We start from the raw sequence: 23136 nt of genomic DNA on the forward strand, positions 1-23136 counted from the left end.
GATTTCACACATTTCGTTTAATTCGCAACCCTCAAAAAACAAAACGTATCCTCAATAGATTCCCTTTCAGTGTGTAATGGAGGCCCGAAGGGCCAGATAAGAATGGAATGACCCTACTCTCCTCAATCTTAATCTGTTCAAAAGCTAAGGGCTGTTTGATACGTCTTGTGCACCTGTTACAGGCATTTCCATGGTTGGGTTGGCAGTCACACATTATGCGGTGCGTTGTCTGTATGTATCCCCTACTGGGATTTTGTTTTGCTAGCAGCTAAGCTAACAACCACAGGTAGCCTAGCTAAGAAAAAACTTCTAAACTTTAGCTCTTTTTTCTTTGGATGGTAAGACTTATTTGATCATAAACAAAGCTTGTGTAAAAGCCTAGAAGGGAAACACCGAAGATTACATTTATATAGACACTTAAATTTGGACACAAAATACAATAAAAGTCCTCACCTCAGTGTCTTACTTCTCAAATGACCCTTTGGGGTGACCTCTGATCCTAATTCTGAAATATTGCCCCCTGGGGAGCTCTAATGATGGTGACAACCAATCCCTTGAACAGTCTACCGTATTTGACAACCCTATAACTGTGGAAATATGTGCTGGGTGATGCTCCCTCACCGTAACATGTAAACCTCCATAACTGTTGGCTTCCTGTTTATATGAATTCAGGCACAAATGTATACGCGGAAAGCTCATACAGCAGCTACTTTGGTGTTTGGTTTTAAAATATGTAAAGTCAGTAGAAGCTGACTTATTGAAATGCAATCTGTGTGACTAACATGTTGAGCCTCAGCAGGCGCTCACAGCAGAAATGATAAAACTCTGATCATGAAATAATTCCCTCAACGCATAAATGGTAAGAGGAATTCATCAGATTTGAGTCGTGTGGGATTAATTATAAAATAGCATACTTATACTCTCTTAATTCAAATTACACAAGGCCATGACACTAGCTGACAAACGTGCATTAATAATGTCGCTATGTGTGCGGGAATGTGCGTGAATGCTTGAGCGTGGAATAGCAAAGGGTTTAATTAGTGTGCCTCTTTGCCGAAGCAACACCGTTGGCGACGGAGTAGAAAGACGACTGTCGATAATGTAGAAGAGAGAAACAACAGAGACTAGCTGCTCTTTTCTGGAGGCATTTTAATTGCTAGAATGTCTCCACTGGCCTTCAGCATGAGAACGTTACAGAAGCTGCTCTCTGTGACACCTCCGAGTCAATGTTGCAGAATTATTGTGGAAATATTTTGATGGTGTCCTACAACAGTAACTTTCCAGTGAGCCTAATCTGTACAAATGATTCTGTCCAATTCATCGTGGCTACACCGCGGGCTTCAGACTGCTGCGCTCAGCCGGAGGCCCCCCGTGTAAAATTACCACGCTGCGATTCCACGGACGTTTCTCCGGCCCCTTTGACTTTTTCAATCAATGAAAGTGTGTCCAGAGGGTCAGAAGAGAGTGTGTGTGTGTGCGTGTGTGTGATTGTGGGGCCTATCAAGTGACTTTCTCAGCAGTTTTCTCCTTTGAGTGTTGAAAACGGGACGTAAACAGTTCCAGCTCCATTGGAAGCTGCAAGATAATAAAGTTAAATTTGACTGAAGAAAAAGACCATGCCTGTGCTTCTCATTTATTCACTTCTAATCATGTAAACCAGTGCGGCTCTCTTCCATGTCTGTTTCAGTTTTAAAGCCCCTTCCCCCTGATTCCTTTCGCTTCTTATGTTGCTTCTATATTCTCATTTCCTCTTTGTCTATTTCTACAGGGACCTCGAGGGGAGACTAACTGCACATAGCTCCCCTTATTCATCTGACTATTTCCACTAGTTTCCATCCATCTGATGACCCCACCTTTACTCCAACTTATATGTAACGTCATTAAATTGTTGAACTATTTCCCATCTGATAGGCAGTCTTTGACAGTCAACAAGGCCAAGAGGAAGTGGGGGAGTCATCCTCGCTTCATAAATCCCTTATGAAGCGTAGATGACTCCTCCGTTCAGGTAAGAATGAAAAGTCTGAACGCGTCGGAGAGAAAATATTCACAATTTATTTCATTCTTCTCTCCCGTTTCTGGTCCTGAAATTCCAGCTTGAACTTATATGCCTGTCGACCCACATGAACACGGACCAAAGTGGGCTATACGAGTATACGACATTCAGCGGCGTTTATACCGCAGCATCAAAATACTGGCAGCCGCTTCTTTTCTGTCACGCTTTACTGCTTCCAGCGCTGAGGTTTTCCCCAAAACCGCTCCTCACGAGAGCCACTCCTCACCACCAGACTCCGGGTCATTCACAGAATTCCTCCCCTGTGGACCAGAACCAGTCATGATTTGTGATGGTTTCCCACGAATGGTGTGTTTGCTGTGTTTTTCGTCGCCACTCAGCAGAACGGACGTACCAACTTATTTTGATATCAATCGGCTAATTGCATGTTGGCTTAAAAATAACAGTTCATTTTTACGAAAGATCAATAAGCATGCTGAACAACATTTCATTATGGGATGTAGTTATTCCACATTTCGGAGGTTATTCCCAGCATCTATCTGCCTCATTAACCCATGAGGCAGATAGATGTGATGCATGTGTGAGAAGATGCCTTTCAGATAAATAGGGTCTTACCGTATACAACCACAGGCAGATATACTTATAGAGCTCAGAAATGCCCCAGTTACCGTAGCGATCATCTCTTATAATGTAACGTCAATTTACTGTTTGGCATTAAGGATAATACATTCAGCGAGGGTATAATATGCATCTCTGGAGAAATTAAAGAGAAAGCTTTAAATTCACACATTGTACATCTCCCCGAAGAAGAAGAAGCTAAATGGGTTAATATTCATGTATATAAAATACCTTAATGTTTTCCACTCGGTTGTTTTGACACCCTGGTAAAAAAAAATGGCCCCTCGCATGCACGATTTTCACAACGTGCAAGTGAGTAATAACGTTTTAAATGAGAAATGACTGAATTTGAATACCGCTGCCAAAGAATCTCCCACAAATGTCCCCATGGGTCCAGTCAGTGTTTATTCATTTATAAATACATGTGTTTATTTTTGTGGAGCGGCATCCATTCTCCAGCCTCGACACGATGTGGGAGACTCGATTAGCCCGTCCTGAATCCTCAGCACTTGGTTCTCATTATTCTTGTTGCAAAAATAAATTGTCTAATGCACAAGAAAGTGGTGTCATGAATCAGTCAGAGCAGGCCAGAGGAAAAACGGTGAATCTTTAGCCATTGGTGCACGAGTGCTCAAACCATTTGCATCGGTCTCTAAACTAGTGCTGGAACATTCCTTGATTCTGGATTATTCCGATTTCTCTGATGGATCTTGATATCCATACAATGTCACCTCCTCTAATGCTGGAATGACAGAGTGACACATTCTCAAACTGATGATGTCACAGGGGTTCACTCAAATGACAGAAATGCATGCGCTCGTGGATCAACCAAAGTAACAAAGCAACAGATTTTGACTGTGAAATTTTCTGATAAAAAAAACAACTCATCTTTATGCGTTGCTAAATAACATTCGAGGTAATTGAGAAGTTTCTTTGTGGGCAAACAAAAGCAAATGTTATACCTGGTGGATTCACCATGAAATAAACTTTGGATAACGAACGCAAAATTAAACTAACGGTGCCCACCACGGATCGTTACAACAACAATTTGTGTTGACCTTCTGGATGTGACCTTTCATTCCAATGAAAAAATGCTCGCTATCAGGACAACAGTTACGCCAAGAACATCTTGATGCTGCAACTATGTATTTTATCATAATCACCACACTCATTTCTAAAACAGGGGAAAAGTTCCTTTCTGCAGGAAACATGTTCGGCATCACATACACGACACACATTATGCTTCGAATCTTTGTATCAACAATTTAGAAAGCCGGGGGAAATTCAATCATAACATTAGTGACATTAAATGAGCACATTAAAACAAAGCCATGTAACTGAATGATTATATCTTTATTTAAAATTCTCTGGTTTAGAGCCTAAAGATATAATCTATATACAAAAAAAAGCAAACAACGTGAATCATATACCTTCAAGTGGACATTTAACAGGAGATTGGCCAACCAGTTCGTCTATTTTTCTTCAGGCACACGTCCATTAAAGCGTAACGACACCTGGAGCCACGTGACCAGCTGAGAGCCCCGGTGAAGCTGGAGGGGCATCAAACACTGTGACGTTTCCACAACCTCGCCCTCATCGGGGCTCCGAGTGTGGCTGCAGCTGTACACAGATGATTTAGATGCAGGAGAGGGGCTTGCACAGCACTTCACCGCAACCAGATCCAGCTGTTTCTTGTTGTAAACGTGAGTTTTTAAATGTGTAGATGTCTCCAGGGGCCGAGGTTCACCATGGGATACCCCAAACCCAACCCCCTAAAGCACACCCTCCAGCCGGGGCCTCACAATCACTAGCAGGTGAGATTCTCTCCATCTTCCTTCCTTCCTGCCCCCCCCCCCTCCCCTCCTATCAGGTATGTGGTCTGTCTGATCTGGTGTGAGTACTCCAGGGGGTCTACATTATGTACAAAACTGTACAGGAGACCTTATTCACAAATTAACCTCATCCATCAACACAGGAAGGGGAAAAGGAACACAGACGAATCTTTGAAGTGGGAATGGCGCAGCGTTACCAGCTTCAAGAACACATTTGGGTATGTAAACCTTTGTCATTACAAAAGCCCTTTAAAAGCCCCGCCGAGGCATCTGGCTTATGTTTGGACCTGGAACTGGATCCGCTTGTGGAGGCAGCTCCTCCAGCCACCAGTCTGAGAATCCGAGGGCCAAAGATCACTTTACAGGGGAAATTAAAATGCACCTCCGCGTGAAATTAAAACATACAAGCATATATATATATATATATATATATATATATATATATATATATATATATATATATATATATATATATATATATATATATATATATATCCTTCATGCAACATGAAACATGTCTCATAGCATTAGTATATACAATATTTGTGGCTCATAGTGGCAAGCAGGGGAGATTGCACAAAAACCTTAACAGCGCTGGCATTTCCAACCTTGCAAGAGTAAAATAAAAGAACTTCTTGTATTTAAAATAAATTAAAACGCCATTTTCGAAATGGTTGTCTCATCCTTCTTTGATTAATAGTGTAGAAAGAAAACGAAAAAACACAATAAAAACTGAAAAAAAAGAGGACAGCATCGAGGCCAAGTAGCGTAATATTTGATTGGCAATATAGTAGTGGTATGACACATAAAGACCAACAGTAATGAAAGCTATCTGCATCAATGGTTTCTAACTCTGCAGTCCATCTCACACAGGGGAAACAATTACAATTAAAATCTGCACATAAATTTTAAGACTCCATATCCTTCACTTAATTTGGATTCAAACCAATTGGCACTAATGAGAGTCAGACACGTACCTGAACACGCTTTCAACACAACACTAAGAAGTAATTACTGAGACTACAAATTCCCTCCTGGAATGAGCGTCGTAGCGTGAGTCATCTGGCACGACGAGCCTGTACGGCCACTTTTAAAAACATTTTTATTGTTTGTGCGAGTAGATAACCAGACCGGTTTGTGCAGTTAGGGACAGCTGGCAAAAAAAATGTATTGTCAGCTAAAGTTCAGATCACGTTGATGCGTGTTGTTTGAGTCGAGTTCAAAAGCAGCTTCGGGGTGGCTCGCAGCTGACACTTTATTTGTGTCTCTGCCAACAGCATGACATAATAGGAGGGGAGAATTAGCTCATCTACTGTGGACCGGGTGCTAACTTCAATTCCTTGGTTGTGTGGAGCCAGTTTAAGGTGCACTAAGAGGGCGCTAAATCAACAAACTGTGCCTTCACCAACATTCATTAACATTCTTGTCTTTCTTCCTCCTCGTTTCTTTCGTCACTAGCAACACATTTGGTTCTCTACATACAGAAATTAAAATACATATACAACATTGTTAAAGCTACATTAAGCAATATATTTGATATCAAAGAACTCCTGGGAAGTAAAATAGTTGCTTGTATTAGGAATCCCGCTGAGAATCAACACCCCAGAACCTATTTTTCTCAGGATGTGGCATAAAAAAAAGGCATAAAGGTGAGTGAAAATCAGACTTACATTTGTCAGTTGGCAGGAAATGACTCTCATTGGGATGTTTTGGCTGTGTGTGACTTGCTTGTGAACACAAGCACTTATTAAGGCCATAGTATAGCATAGCGTTGTTGCTGTGGGGTTTGGAGTCTTTCGCTTAATGCAGCTTTAAGCACACGTGCTTCAACGTCAACAATGACGTCTTCAAAACAATATGCTCCCCTCTCTCTTACAGGAGAACAGGAGGTCATCACGGTGTCTTTGAGAGGGGGCTCGGGCACCTGGATGGGATGCCGCCCCCTCAGTCAGTCCAGTGGTTGGGGAGTAGGTGGGGTGCGAGTGGTTTGGGAGGGAGCAGGGGGGGCGGGGGGGCTTGGAGGCTGCAAGCTGCAGACCTGATCCCCAGCGTTGCTCCTTTTAAATAGACATACAAAGGATTGGTTGCAGAACTCATATCGACACTCTCAAACATATCTCACACTCATAGGACTTCTCGCATAGCATGAGGAGTCTGCAGCGGGCAGCCTACAGAGTCAGGACCGCAGATGACCCCGGGGTATTCCCTGAACTAAACACTGTTGACCGCACAATCGAGGTCGAAGCCCAAGAGTTGGATGCCATCACACAGGTCTGAGGTCTGCAGGCTGCAGCTTCTGTTCCCTACAGCATCAGCCCCCAACCTCCCTCCGTCACACGGGACCTGGATTGTGGTGATAGTTGTAATGGTTGCCGTGCTCGGAGTCTGCAATCTGCAGGCTGGGTTTCCTGGCTGGCTCTTCGCTGTCAGCCGTGTCCGGCCTCGTGCAACGCGGAGGACGCTTCTTGAAGAAGTCTGACACAAAGTGCACCTGCAGAGGAGAGGAGAGAAGGAAAAAGGGAAGGAGAGGACTTTAGCTTCGGTGACTGAGGGAATATTTTTCCAAACAGAAATTGGAGTATAAGCATGTAAGGGACACAGAGGAGGTAAGGGGCAGGGCTGGAAACTCTGATTGCATGTGTCTGGACAGTTCTATGCACAGCTGTTAAGTGACACACTCACACACATATCAGAGGAACACACAGAGAGCAGGCACAACCCCTGAAGGCTATAAAAACACTATGCCCAAGAGGGTCTCTACTTGCTCATAACACTCCAAAGGCCAAAAGAGCGGGCTCACTTCCCAATCAATCATACATGGACACACACACACACACACACACACACACACGCACACGCACTAACACACACTCCACCACTCCAGAATATCCACAAGGCGGTGCTGACAGCGGCTCACTCCAAAAAAGGGAAGTGGCCAAACAATAAAGACGCCCAGCTGGAGTGAGCAGAATGGACTTGTTGCCTAAGGAGCTGCCAGCTTCAGTGCGTTGGTGTGCATCAAGTCACACTTTGCTGCCGCCACACTTCACTCCCCTTTTTTTACTGCCAGACTGAAATGAAGCTGAAATATGGATTCTCCAGCGACTGTTGCACTTTGAAGGGAGTATCATTAACAGAAAGATTTCCATTAAATGTCATTTTCTAAAGATCTGGACCCACCCATGTTTGCTTTTCCTAAAGCCAGAAACCACGGGAGTAAGACTCAACGTTAAGATGTCATCAGGTTTGAGGCTGGAGCTTCTTTACGGATAATTAAATGTCCAAGAATGTGGCCAGTATTTCTACAGATACGTTTTAAACTCTATAAGCTTTGAGCTGGTGACATTTTATTAGTTTTTAGTCGGCCTATACGATCCCAAACCTTCTGTAAATTGCATTCACTGTATGAGCAACTCAGCATCTTGACACCCGACCAGAAGTTATAACTGTCTGATATGGAAATAGCAAGTAGGATATCTTAAATTTGGCAATGTTTGCCCTTGAGAGAAGTTACCATGGAGACTCACATTGAATACAGCAACAAGCGCTCCCTGCAACAGACCCACCAGCACGTCACTCCAGTGGTGCTTGTAATCAGAGACTCGGGTGTAACCCACATACACCGCAAAGGCCACCAGGAAGAACTGAATGGTGGGCCGGAGGAGTCTGGCCCACTTCGCCACCAGTCTGGCCTGCACGTAAAGCTGTAGGAAGTGGAAGAAGAGCAGAGGGTGGAAGATCGGGTCAGAAAAGAGAGATCAAGCAACTTGCTTTTACACTGAAAACAAAACATGTGAGAAATGGTTTTGGTCTCCCTAAAAGGTTATCACACCACACAAGATGATTATGTACATAGTGTTTGGACCAACACCTACAGTATTTGCACTGAGATAATGTTATATTAACAGTCTCGGGAGTATTGGAATACATGGAACGCTGTTACGTTAGAAGTATAACACAATGGCCTCTATCGTTAAGTGAAAAAAAGCTTTTAATGAGGGAAACTTTTGCTTTGTTTTGTGGGCACAAACAGCAGGATAGTTTACGCACTTTCCAGCTCATCAAGCAAGACATGCAACATAAATGTATAGGAAACGGGCAACCGCTTCAAATGTGTGTTCCAGCAAACATAATACGGGACAAGCTGGGAAATGTGCATGTTGGTTAATTTAATTAAATTTATATTGGTACTGCTCCAAGTTAAAATCCGGCTAAACTAACGTGCCAAATGACACCAGTCCTTGGAGGACAGCATATTTTACAACTGGAAGGTATAACTTGCACTGTTCTTGTGATGTAGTTCCCCTTTTTCGGTTTTGCATACAACATAATGACAACATTTTCATTTCACTTGTCGTTATTTGCAATATTGGTATTGAGGTCGTCCAAAAGTCACAGAAAATAGTTAGGTTACGTTACTTTAATATTGTGATTCGTGGATTGGGTTACTGATTACATTTAGTAATTGTCTCAAATACATTATTTAAGTAACCCACCCGACCCTGTAGATAAATGTCATGTCAACATCCTGTCTCACAAATGTCAATATGCTGACAAAGCAGTGACGTAAAGCAGCAGCCACATTTCTGTTTTACGGGTCATCTCCCTATTTGCTTAAACAGATAGCCCGCTGGCGGTTTCAGGGTAGACGGCGTCACACTCCGAACACCAAAATCTAAAAACGTCCATTCAATTGAAGCTCTCTAATGCAAAAGCATTTGCTGGTATGACTAATATATGTCCACTGTGGACTGAAACCCCTTTCTTACTGGAAAACAGCAGACGCCGAAGAATTATGAACCTGGCAACAGTACAGACTTCTCTGGGCTGATGTTGAAGGTGCACAAATTGGCATCACACCACAGCTCCCCCCCCCCCCCCCCTCCCGCCTCGTTGGCTGTGTGACAGGTACTGACAGGAATGGACACTGTGGTCGCTCTGTTCTTTCAAAGGTTCTTTGAACTGAACAATGTTGCTTTGCTTTGGCCTCACGAAGCTCGGCGTCTAGCGCCGGTGCCCGGCTTCTAACACAAAGAGATGAAGCCAAGAGTAATGAAGTGGATAGGCCTGGAAGACAGAAAACAACACATGCCTTGCCTTCATCATCGCTGGGAAAGAGGCAGCAGAGGCCTCCAGGTCATTTATTTTTCTTTTAGCTTCCACTGAACTCTCGCCTTGTCTTTTATGTCTACATGCACACAAACCGAGGCCTTTTCTGTCCCCCTCAACAATTAGCCCTCAAGTACGGATCCAAATGCATAAGCCTGTCATCAGATCCAGCTGGGGACTGTTGTGCCTGACGGACACCGAGAAATCCGTTTCCTCCTTACACACACACGCACACACACACAAAACTTACCGCTAGGAAGAGCATGCAGTACATTCCAAAAGAGGAGTGACCGGAGTAGAAGGACAATCTGGAGAAGAGAAACAATCACATCTAATGCGTCACACAGGATATTTAGAACTTTCCAATTCATTTGGCACCGTTATCGTGTAAAATGTGTTAGAATTTCAGCCCCCAAACAAACACCAGTATGTGATATCAAGTGTTAAAGTGTCAATTACATTTTTCTCTAAGCAAAATGATGCGAGTATGCTATTATAATCAGGGATGCACCAATACCGATATGGGACACCGGGCTGATACGAACTCAAATCGCTGCATCAGTTATTGTGACAATTTGTCTATGTATTATTATTAAAGTCAAGCCTGATTACATGACATTATAGATTGATCACAAGATTGATTGAATGCATCACTTAAATCAGTGAGGCATACAGCTTATTAATGAAATACTGGTATTAGACCGGTAATCTGCATCAGCCCATACACAAAGTCCTAATATTGGTATCGAGACTGCAAAAGTGGGATCGGTGCATCTCCCAGCTCCATGACTAGGATCTCCTCCTCCTACCTGGACTCTGTGACGTCACGGGGCTTGCCAGTGCAGTTGATCACCTGCAGGTATCCCGTGCAGACCTTAGGAAGACACACGGCCATGAAGTTGGGTCTCGGGCGGCCGATGGTGAACTTGGCGAGGTCGGTGAGCGACTGGCTAACAGAGGCTCCAAACAAGAAGGTGCCCACCACCTTGTAGAGTGCGGCCACATACTGGTTGAAGTCAGAATTAGAGTAAATCCTCTTGCTGTAGACCAGGTAAGCCTCTCCCGAGGAGATCTTAGGGAGGAGGGAGAACAGTGAAAACAGCTTTTCCTGAGGCCATGATCCAATTTTTGTTCCCCCCCTTTGTTAGAATGATGAAGGTGACGATGTAAAACTTACAATGACGACGGTGCAGGAGATGGTGACAGCAGCCAGCATGCCATGGGTGATGGTGTCTGGTTTTAGGGGGTACATGATGCTCTCGTCGTCACAGTAAATCCCTCTTTCATATGGCTTGAACAGGATGGTCATGATGATGAAGGGCAGTGCCGCTGTAGCCACAACAAAGCAGAGGAACAACAGTCCGATGAGATTTATTCACTATATATTTGGAGTAATTGGCCTTTTGGTAAAATAAGATGAACGCATCGATCATAACCTGGCATACAGACCGGGAACAAGGTCGATCCAAGTTAATGGATGATTGAGGGAAAAAATGCTTTGGAATAACATATTTGTGCCTTTTCAGACATTACATCATTTTTGTTTTTAAAAAGCCGGGAAGTGAAGTTGTTTCTCTAAGGATAGCCAAATTGTTTTCTTGCTCCCTCTGGACCTCTAGGGTATAAAAACATAACGATGAAAACAAGCCACAAGGACGAAAGAAAACATTCACTCGTTAAATGTCAGGTTGAAATGCGCAGCAGGGAATTACAAAAATAAACAGTACAAAATAGTACTTATATACACAGGAATGTGGGCATATGTAAAAATCAAACATCACACACACACACATATTCAACAGACACAAGGGTGCACGCACACTTTCAAGACTGTGTACACAAACGGCTGCAGACACAACTGCAGCTCTTTTGAATGATGTGGCTGTGTGCAAAAAGTAAGACCAAATAGAGCTGCTCAAGGCTCCTGAGTGCACGGATGTCCTTGAGATGTTCGGAGACATACCTATCTTCCTCTCTCTGGTACGCGCATTCACACTTACTTTACTGCATTTTGTTAATGTAAAAAGGCACATGACACATTTATATTTAAATCACATGCCAATGAATACATTGTGTAGATGCTAATTTGCTCAAACCCCTCTGAAAATTGAAGGAGACTGAAGGAAAATTGTTTTAAAAACACTCAATGAGGTTTGAGAGGTTATTAATTTGTCTCCCCAGCAGTGAAAACCTTTCTATTTCTATTGTGAACCATAACCTCTAACTTTTTATTACCCCCTTTTTAAAAGCCTTCAATGGTGAGAAAGAGCGTACTTGAAGAACAGAAATGGGCAATTCATTTCAAGTTTACTTGAATAAAGTTTAAAGAAGGCGATTTTAAAACGTCGGCCGGCAGCTTGTGATGGACATTCGTCATCATCTTTGACATTTCACACAAAAAGTGTAAACGATGAATTGATACATGGAAATGACCACGAGTTGCAGCCCTACTGAGGAATGTGCTCTCCAGCCTGATAACAGTCCATAATAGGCAGACATACAGTCCTGAGGCCACTGTGGAAATGCCATACAGCCAAATACTAAAAAGGCAAGAAAAACAGCTGTGAAAAAACCACTGCACACGCTTGAAAAAAAGTGCTCTCACCAATAGTATTACATTTCTGTGTAAATGAGGAGCGCACCCCTCCCATTCTTTCAACAAAAAAAAAGCAGCTGACATAATTCAAGGAGGACTTCCAGCGAGACCGACCGATGAGAGACCGAGAGTCCACACGCTGAAGACTGAGACTAAAAAGGAAAATATACAACTGGATGGTGGACCAGGATTCAGCTGAGGTGAACACTCTGTAACAGAGTTTAACTCCACCGATTATGAAACGACAGCCTACTGTAAATGTATGAATACTGACCAACGCATGGCATGTTTTTCTTGAATGCTACAGCAGTGGGCTGAGGGGTTCAAAAAGATGTGAAGGAGGATGTATAACATGTAAATGTGACCCTATAACTGGAGCTCATTCTGAGAAAAAACAACAACAACATAGGCACACCATTATGACTAACACTGTCTGTAATAAACACTGGACTCACTAATGAAGCAGAGAAATTACCCTAATAAATGCCCTAATTCACAATAAACAATACACAATGACACCTGGACAAAGGCATGCAGTGTGTCTCACTCGTGTCTGACGTCTCTCCGATATCTGAGACGAGTACATGCCAACTGCACACATGTTCCTCATGCGGCAAAATAGAAGCTTTGTTTTGAGAGGAGAGTAAACAATAGCGCTCTGTAGGATGAACACATCATTGCACGTAGACTCCTGGTAACCCGGCATTGGAGGAGCTGGGCTTAAACTAGGCAAACAGGGAAGGAAAAAACACAAACAGAGAGAGCAATTGCTTTCAACACAGTATTTATACACGGAAAAAGCTCTAATCTTTTTAGACATTTAGAAAAAAGAAGGAAAAAAAGGGAGAAAAGGGAGAAATCTCAACTCCCAACTTTAATATTTCAACCCGAGATGTGAAAGTTAAAATACACCCGTCTTATCCTCCAAAATGGCCTTCAGTTTGGACATTTTACCGCACAAACTGGATATTTTGTAGGCAGGTTTATTATGGGTGAAATGCAAAATAAAAAAAATGTAAAAAAAGGAGACGAACTAGCTGTTTCCAATTTCTTGGGTAAGCTAGGCTAACCGGCTGCTGGACAAAGTCCTCTTAGCACCACCAACATCCTGTTTTGTGACAACCTGTTTTGTGACATAACTCCCATCCCGTCTCAGGTGCCTCGGGGGAGCACCTTGCTACTGATGTGACTTTTGCGGTATTAATCTTCTCATCAAGCTCCAGGAAGTGAATAAGAACACTCCCCATTCTTGTTTTAACCAACACGCGCAGGCAATTTCACCAGGCGACGCCCGTCCAATGCATGTTGTACTCCTCCCCCGTTTTTGTCTAAAAAAACCCTCGCCTCTTTCTGAGCAGCGGCAGCTGGAGGACACCTGTCCCTGCACAGCGACTTCCCACAAGCCGCCGACCACCAGACGCCTACTGGGGTCGCCGTTATCACATCTAGCAGCCATATCAGGACGTGGTTAACCGGGTGTGTACGGTCTTATTCCACATATTTTCCTTTCAGCGCCACCAAAATCCAGTTTGTGACGACCACAGACGACAGTCTCAGACGACGTCGTCTCAGGGGAGAACCCCGACATGAATTTACTGATGTGGCAGCTTCTGCATCTGTATCCTGCTTCCTGGTTCCAGCTGGCAAGAGGCCTTTCCATCTCATCATCGCCTCACCACACTGATAGTGTCGTCACTGGAGTTATTACGACGACTACTAATGTAGAGCACTGCATATCTCTCTAACTGCATGGTTTAAACTCCGTAAAAAATAAAATAAAAACAATCTTGTAATTGGCCACCTTGATGGTAAGCATTTTTAAATATAGTGTTTTGGGGTTGGAGGGTTGAATCCATTGCTTGGCAGGGCATTATGACAGGAAATCTGTTTCCACTCTGGATTATATGTCAGCCAATACCAACTTTTTAAGCATAGTGGAATGTTGGCTTTCAACACAACATTAAAAAGCAACTTGAACGGCAAACAAAAGTAAAAGGAACAACATGCAATATGACACATATCATTACTACATAGCAGCAAGTGTTAAAGCTGTGTGTAAGATTGGCCTGGACAAAGTTTATTTACTTTCTACAGCATGGTGAATGTCACTTTAAATTGGCAGGAGGACATAGTTATTTCTAGTAATGTGTTACAGCAACTTCAAAACTGTTTTATGAAGCTTTTAACACCTGCCAGAGCGAGGCCATTTATCACAGTAGAGCGAGAGAAAAATTAAGTGAAAAGCTTCAAAGAGAGGTGCCAGCAGCTAATGAAATATACCACCTTCTTCAACCCAACAAGCGCACAAAAGGCTGAATAGCTGTCGCGTGCACATCAACGACATCGCAGTCGTGGGTGTCATTTGTATTGATCAGTTTAGCCATATGCTAAAAAGGTTTTAATGAGTCTCTTTCCTATTACTAAATCCTCTTAAACTTGGATGTTGCCAGTTTGCCACACATGTCATGGAATGAGTGAAGTCAGGGCACCTGGACTTAAACAACCCTGCCCTGGCTTGTAAAAAAGAAAAAAAAAGAAGTAGAATTTTTTTCATTTCTGTGCTCATAAACAAAACACTCATTCAGCTGACACATGACTTTACCTTGATGGCAAGGTTTGATTGAAAATATAAGCACTCAAATGAAATGATGTTAGAAGTTTGGCTTCAGAATGAGTGATACATCATGAGGTATGAGAGTGTGTCTCATGTGCCTCTGATCATTTCGGCGAGGAACAAACCAGCCACTCTTAAAAAAAAAGTAGACACACATACACAGCTCAAAAATAGACCCTTCGGCAGGCAAAGTAGGTCTCTGGGATACCACGAGACAACCCGAACCAACACTGCCCCAGAGCTGCCTTCACGTTCTTAAAGACCAAGCCTCAGACTTGTGTGGTGGATAAAAGACGTATACATGGAGGGAAGGTAGAGGAGGAGGGAGGGAGGTGTGGGGGGAGAGAACTTTCTCTTTAGACACCTGCATGCTTTTACGGATGGAGGCCCGGAAACGCTGCCAGTTTGGAATGTAGCCAGGAAGCTAATCTCCGTCTGCCAGTCAAAAATCTCCTGCCTGAGCCCCGACTGGGAGCCTGTTTGAAGTCGCAGGATGCAGAGCTCAAGCATTGCTGTCTCAGATTAAGGAAAGGCCCATTCTAAAAAGGCTTTGGTTCCATTCTGGGGAGTTTTAAGGCTTTTCCATTGACCTGGTTGCAAACAGGCATTCATCCATCGTGGCACCTCTGCTGAAATGGGCACGAGGGCAAACGGAGAGCCGAGTAATTGATGACGACTGCGTGTCAAGAGGAGCATTAAACAGTCAGAGGAGCTTTTTTTTTTTGCATTAATTGATACCACGGACAAACAAAGATGCCAGTGAGAGACGGGATATGCTTTCCTCCATTTCGTCCACCACTGCTGATTCACATCCTCCATTCGGCTAGTTCCCCCTCTCTCTTATTCAATGTCATTCATTCTTCTCTCTGGAGCTGCTCCGTCTGTCATTCTCTTGATCGCAGCGTCCTCCCACACACACTTCTCCTTCTGGTGTAAATATAGAGGCCTCGAAGGGATGGCGCTTTATTTAGCTGGCAGATGTGCAATTACGAAGGGCCATTTGGACCACAATAGCACTCTGGGGCTGAGATTCGAGTCTCTCTCTCTTTCTGTGGCTTGTTGTGCGTTTTTTTTTTTTTTTTAAATCGCAGTAACTCATTTGACGCTAAAGAAAAAGTCAACGCCTTCATCATCTGGAAGTTAGTTCAGTGGTTTGAGAGAGCCTCACACCTACTTGCCCTGGTTTCTCTGCCATAACCTGCTGCACCTGTAAAACCATGTGGACGGACAATTATTCTCCTTTATTTGAAAAACCATCATGTATATTTTCAAGGCGTGCCTGACTGTGTGTGTGTGTGTGTGTGTGTGTGTGTGTGTGTGTGTGTGTGTGTGTGTGTGTGTGTGTTCTCATGCCCCGGGGCTGCCCTGTTTGGTCTCAAACTTTCCTTCAGGGTCACAGCTGGAACATTTGCTCCTCCCACATTTCTTCAACTCGCATTTCTCGTCTATCCAGCGGCGGTCACTCTGGAAGTTCCTTCTTTTCATGTTCATCCCCCCTTTCAAATCCATCTTTTCCATCTGTTGATAGCTCTTGTTTCCTCCCAAACCAAAGCCATTCTTTCTTTTCATTTTCACCCACGGGTCACTCTTTATCGTTGACTCCATCTGACTTATATGCCTCCGACTGTCATCCCCTCCCACTGTGGACGAGGAAGGCTTTTTTTTTTTATGGTTCCACTTTTTTTCCCTTTTCTTTCCAGCCTCTCTTTTGTTTCCTCCTTCCAATTCAAACATGCGTGTTTGAAATGACAGCAAGACATCTTTAACACCAAAGCTCTAACAACATGCTGTTACAGACCTTTACAAGGCAGCTCAAAACAAAACAACTAAAAGCTCCCTACTTCTGACTGTCTCACCCCGAGCTGGACTGACTAATGTGGAAGGTATGTGCTGAGCCTACAACCTCTGCCGCCGATGGCCTCTGGAATTCTAATTCACACGAGGAACGCCCGACTTTACCAGTTACACCAAATCCTCCTGCTGCTGCTGCTGCTGCCGCCCATTCTTTATTTTTAATCCTGCTGTTTCGCTCTGTCCATCATTTACGCATGCTTCGGCCTAAGCAGCGCAGAAGGAGACAGGGTGGCAGGCGAGGGCGTAGTAGTGGTGGGAGGGCAGCTAAATCTGGCAATCAAAGAGTCTGGGTTTCGGAGGGGATCAAAGATGTCGGCCACACAGGTTTAAACCTCTAAAACGATCATAAATGGTGCTGAGCTCCTCTGAAAGGTCACTAAATGTGTGGCTGTGTCGCCTGCACATCATTGACCGAGAGATAGATAGATATTTGTTTTGTTATTATTCAGTATACAGATGACGGTGATAGTTTGTGCATGTTTCTCCAAATGAAAACAACATTTTCCAAATTTATGTTCCCTGTCCAAACAGTAAACATCCCTTTAGTGTGCATGTTTTCTTTTTACTGTAGAGAATAAATATGTTGGCAGGACTTATAATCATCGGCCTTTAAAGAAGGACATTGGAAAGCTACAATAGAACAGCAGGCACTAACTGTTGTTAAGTGCGAAGCATTTACGGAGGTTTCTCATAAAATCCAAAACAACGAGTGAGGTGGTTGAAGCCGTCAATTTTCTCTTCATTCATGTCCTAAAACAACAACAACTATTATAATGACATCTAAAAAAGGGACACTCATAATAGTGCCTCTCTCTCTCTCAAATGCTTTTTTAAAATGTGTACTTTAATGTCTCAACATTAACGTTGATTTCTAATCCACTTTAGAGCATGACTGGTAAAAGACTTTAAAAGTGTACCCAACATCCTTGAGCAATTAAGGTCATTGAGTAAAAGAAAAAGAAGAATAAGCCAGGCTCATATTTCTCAGGAGGGATGTGCCTGTTTGTTAAAAGTCCTTCAGTTTCCATGACAGAGCTATCCTGAGGAAAACAATTCCCAAGGAGCGTCTTCGCAGCCTTTCACTGAGAACTCGGGGCGACCCGTCTTCCCAACACAACGGCATTCAGAGGCCCGGCTCCCTGGAGACGCCGCAGCATCAACAAACTCCAACAGACTTCTAGCGAGGCCAAAGAACGGCGCATTGGGGATATTCACATGCACCCACCGTCTAACATGGGGCGTTGGGAGCAAACTCTATTGTAGAGCAGGTAATTAATAGGTCAATAACAAGATGCTAATACAAAGAATAAATAACTCCACTGTGTGTACGTATGTGAAGACTCTCTGCTAGCTGTGAGCTCAAATCCACAGGAGTAGTATAAACACAGAACTAATTAATGGAATACTATAACCCAGTGTCATCATTCTAGCACAGTGGTGTCTCATTACATTAAACTTCAGCTGCTCCCTCTGCATATTAAGACAGTGTGTGTGTGTAAGTGTGTGTGTGTGTGTGTGTGTGTGTGTGTGTGTGTGTGTGTGTGTGTGTGTGTGTGTCAGACTTTAGAGAACTGGTGTGGGACTTCACAGCACAAAACCTCCACATGGAAAAACTAAAATTATTCGTGAGTGTGCCTTGCACCAATTCGTTGCCTCGAGGCCTTTTAGTCCCACGTACTTACTTTGGAGTATCAAACACATTACTCATACTACACAATAGACAACGCACTTAACACAACAGCAATATGAGCTGTGCTCCTCATCCGACATCCAAACCATCTGCAGTACTGCACCCACGACTCTGAGCTGTGTGCAGGGAGAGGTTAAACCCCGGCCTTTTCTCCCCCGTGCTCTCAGCCAACACCCACCGTCTATTTGGGCCGAGTGTAGACTTACACAGGAATGAGAAGAAGAAGGAGAAGAAGAAAGAGAAAGAGGAGGAGAAGGAGAAGAAAAACTGAGGGAGATAAGAGCACAGTTCAATTATTCAGTGTTGATATAAAGAAGTAGATGACCTCACCATGACGTAACCCATCGACTACGGTTTTGAAACTTTGAGTTGCAAAAATACATTTTTATGTTACAATTATCTTTAATGGACTGAAAACACACTTTGAAAGGATTTAGTTTGTGTGGCAAAAACAAAGACAACACCCAAACTGGAGAACATCGTTTTATCAACCTGTCAATCACAAGGTAGCCACACCTTAAAGCATGCCCTGCTTTATCATCTATTTTACTCCAAGTGGGACCATCATTTACTAAATGATGGTAATAAATCAAGTGAGAAATAGGGTTATTTTCTCATAAACGTCTATACAACCAGACTATTTGCAGCCAGAGGAGTGATCACCTGCTGACCTCTCGAAATAATGCAAGTTTAAAGCACTTCCGCATTCACACATGAATGTTTACAATAAGAAATGTAAATAATCCCAACATGCAGACAAAAACCCATCTCAAAACTCTGTTTACATATAGTTTAATGGTTAGCATAATTACAAGCTCTACCATGTTATTGTTATATGGTTGGGGCAGCCTCACATAAGCTTGGGGTTGACTTGACATTTATTTGGGTGGCTGACGTGGGTGGCAAATGGGAAGAGCGAGGCCAAAGTGTGGGATGCCACCATCCAGAACTGACCGATCAGCCAGACCCAGACGTTAATCCCAGACTTGTAACAGCAAAATGGTGAGGCTTATCAAGTTCAGCAGTCTGTGGATGTTCCCACAGATGGAAAAACACCCCTAAGCTCTCCGAAAATCCGGGAGGCGGAGGGTGCGGATCTGAAACTGCACAGCAGAGCAGATCCGCACAAGCATGTGCCACCATCCTTTCTACGGTCTCCCTCCAACTTCCACCACTATGACCAGTGCAGACACAACAGGGGATGAACACGCCGCCAAACACCAGACCACTACGCAACACACGTCTGTCAACGGCTGGAGGCATTAATACAGAAACCCAAAGTCCCACCACAGTGGTACATTCCACATACACACAAAATCTCTGAGGCTTCTTCTTCTTTTTTTTGTGCCCGCCTCGAGGATTGACTTCTTACTTTTACTGTTTTGTTTAAATCTTTTTATTAATTAATATAATTTAAATGATTAATCTATTGACTGTTAGTAGTAGTAGTAGTGAGTGGCTGGTGGCTGTGTGTGTGTGTGTGTGTGTGTGTGACAGACTTTACAGAACTGGTTTGGGACTTCACACCACAAAGCCTCCAGATGGAAAAACTACAATGTGTGTGTGTGTGTGTGTGTGATCATGTCATAATGTGGTCCTGCAGACATGGTTTTTGAGTACTTTTCTAGGTGTTGTGTGTTCTGTTGTGTCAGAACACACAACACCTTTACAGGTTTGTAGTTGTGATCACAATGGAGGCAGAGTACAAAGATGGGTGTAGTCCGTCCCATTCATTTTTAAAGACAGCAAAAGACACCATCTGATTATGTGTTCATTCATTGCTCAGAGGACACACGCACACGCACACACACACACACACACACACACGCACACACACACACACACACACACACACACACTCACACACAAAAACTGAAGTTAAATGCAAAACAACGTTCTGTGGAGAGATGTGGAAGTCACATCCTGAGAAATGCACTGTATGTGGGAAGTGGGGGGATTTTTTTGGAGAAGATTCCTGGCAGACGAAATATTGACGAAAATGAGGAATAAGCGGCGCGCGCGAGCACACACAGGCACACGTATCACATTTCCATAAACAAACATTGAGCTTCCTGAGACTCTGCAAAGTCCTGCGAAATTGTTCCTGAGTAGCTTGGAGCCCATGCAGCAGGCCCAACAGTAGAATGAATGCATTTTCTCTCGTGTTTCACCGTGGTGCCACTTCACGTCACACATTTCAGCCTCGACAATATATTGCAGTTGGGGTCTGTATAAACGGGATGATCCAATATCGGACCGCATTGGAAACACATGTTGCTTAACGTGCCAATTGCCTCTGTTGGATATATATATATATATATATATATATATATATATATATATATATATATTTTTTTTTAAATTATTTTTAAATACACACATATATATATATATATATATATATATATATTTATAAATTATATATATTTAAATATATATGTAAAAACATGTCTTCGTGTCACTTTAACATCTAAATAAAAGCACACATTCCCCACGCATACCACGGGGCAGCCAAGAAACTGCTGCAAACACAAACATATGATCTTTATCAGAATATCAGGTATGATAATTCTGGCTGACAACAACAACAACATTGAAGTGCAACTCCTCGATGAAAGGCAGATTATGCTGACGTATAGTTCCGTACTTGAGTGTCCATAACTTACCAACCACAACGCACAGCACGTCCATCACCACGTACAGCTTCTTCTTCATCTTCTTTCCGTTCATTCACTTTTCAAACTTTAAAAAAAAAAAAAAAAGGGAGAGTCACTTCTTTGTGAAAGAGGCCAACAAGTCCACCAGCGCTCGCTTGCGTTGGAATAAAAAGTGCAGGCTACGTAAACCAGACTGGTAACCCGGCACTACGAGCTCTTCCGGGATCCCCTTCCCTTCTCTACCTGCGCTGACATTGACAGCAAAGGTGTGCGCTCTTCTTGAAACTCGTCTCGGAGCAGCACTGGAGTCCCGCGTCCGCGCGCGCGCATTACTGCTTTGGGTACAGAACCAGAACGAGAGGAACCCCACTGATTTCATAGGCTGGAGGCGTCGGGAGAATCCGGTACTCACGGGTTGCTCCGCACTCAGCACGCCGCTGCTCTGGTCCCTCCCCCCCTGGCTCCTCTCTGGCTGTCTAATCTTCGCCAGGCTCGACTTTTATTTTCTTATTTATTTGAACGCACAGAGGTGCAAAGCGCGAGAGAGGAACCCTTTCAGTGGGTTTGCTTGGTTTGTCTCACGCTGCTTTGCTAACCAACGTTTTTATGTGTTTTGAGTGGAGAGGGACTTAAAAGTTAAACACGGTAGAGTCGGAGCAGGAGGAGGTGGCCGCCGGCAGTACATGTGCCACACACTGCGCTGGCAGTTCAAACATACTATACACGGACGGAATGAAGTAAAGTCCTAAACCTATTGACTGCCATTGCACCTGACCTCATAATCTGGACTAATCTGGATTTAATTAGTGGATTTAAAAGCACGACAATGCGGCTGTGGCTTTAATTGAGGACTCGGCTCCGCCCCCATTTCGGAACTCCTCACACAGATGAGAGCCCTATATTATCTCATATCCCATCATGCACTCCATTTACCCCACGAAAAAGATCCACAGGGGAAAAGACACTTGAACTGTTACATTTAGTTGAGAACTTAATCTTTTCCCAGAGTGCACTCTTCTGCCACGTGTGTGTGAGAGAGAGATTCATATTGAAGCTGACTAAAAAGCCAACAGGTTATTAAATAGCACATTAGTCAACACTCTCACGTCACTTGGGGTGGTGACACACACTGAACACACGTGGGGGGGGGGGAGATTGCACAATAAAGGACACAACAATCCAGTTTAATTAAAGCAGGGAGACGTGCTGGGACTGTGGCAACATTAACATGACTTAACATCAGCATGACTCCATGCAGTCAGGATGTCTCTCCACCAACAGCCAATAATAGGCAGCCAGCACCCAGCCATGTGTGTATACGTTGGAGTCATTTGTGTGTATTAACAGTGTCCTCTGTTTGCATGACCAACACCTCGTTTACCCACAAGTCTATTAGTTCAGCGCCAATGAGTTTAGTAGATAATCTCACACAAACAAACTCTGTTTTTTGTTGTTGTTGTTTCGTTTGACTTTCTGCACACTTGCAAGAAGATGGTATAATGACATAATAGTATTTAACATTAGACAGCTGTCGATGACAACTTGAGTTTGTGAGTGAAACACTAACGAGCAGAAGGATATCAGGTGGAGAAAGGACCAGCATGGAGTGGTCAGGGTAACGCTAGATATTTTAAAATGAGCTTTTTCTGCCCCCTGCTGGTTGTTTCTAACAGCAACAAGCTTAGTCTGTCTGGTAGAAGGACAGATTGACCTTCTCAACCATACATTTTTTTTCTTGACTTTGCACAGATGGCATAACCATAAACCAATACACACACGAACATAGCTGTGGACACATTCTCAATATCTGGAAGTCTAATTAGAAGGACCTGGTGTGTTCTTCTCCGGTAGCATGGTTCAATCCGCACGTTCAATGGCAGGGAACTGGAATGCATTAATGTCTTTAAAATAATTAATTTACACCAACAAAAGATGATGTAGTGTCTGTTGCCATGGGCAGAATGAAAACACAAAGGACCGCACTCTCACAGAAGACACAGGGTTGGAGGAACAATGCATTCATATCACCTACATTTTAGTCCGTTTGACAACTGCACAAAGAGAACCGTCAGTAAAAAAAAGTGCTCTTGAAAAGCCACAGATGTTTGTCAGTGTGTTGGGTGCAGTAAAAAAAAAACAAATGCAAAAAAGGTTC

The 23136-nt window shown here is 43.4% G+C and overlaps 1 protein-coding gene across 2 annotated transcripts; it reads right to left on the bottom strand.

Annotated features, from left to right (window-relative positions):
- Positions 1–4962: 4962 nt before the first annotated feature.
- plpp2b (phospholipid phosphatase 2b) lies at positions 4963–21428 on the bottom strand. 2 transcript variants are annotated; one of them, XM_034531746.1, is made up of 7 exons: positions 21225–21428; positions 20991–21066; positions 10748–10899; positions 10380–10642; positions 9821–9878; positions 7989–8165; positions 4963–6952 (listed from the first exon to the last, which is right to left on the bottom strand). In XM_034531746.1, the coding sequence occupies exons 2-7, from the start codon at positions 21052–21054 to the stop codon at positions 6794–6796; spliced, it is 873 nt and encodes a 290-aa protein (XP_034387637.1). In that variant the 5' UTR covers positions 21055–21066; positions 21225–21428; the 3' UTR covers positions 4963–6793. The 2 variants fall into 2 exon arrangements, with proteins under 2 accessions (XP_034387637.1, XP_034387636.1); XM_034531745.1 differs by having other exon boundaries at positions 20991–21428.
- Between the last annotated feature and the right edge of the window lie 1708 nt (positions 21429–23136).

Source organism: Cyclopterus lumpus, chromosome 4, assembly GCF_009769545.1.
Source record: "Cyclopterus lumpus isolate fCycLum1 chromosome 4, fCycLum1.pri, whole genome shotgun sequence".
Lineage (NCBI taxonomy): Eukaryota > Metazoa > Chordata > Actinopteri > Perciformes > Cyclopteridae > Cyclopterus > Cyclopterus lumpus.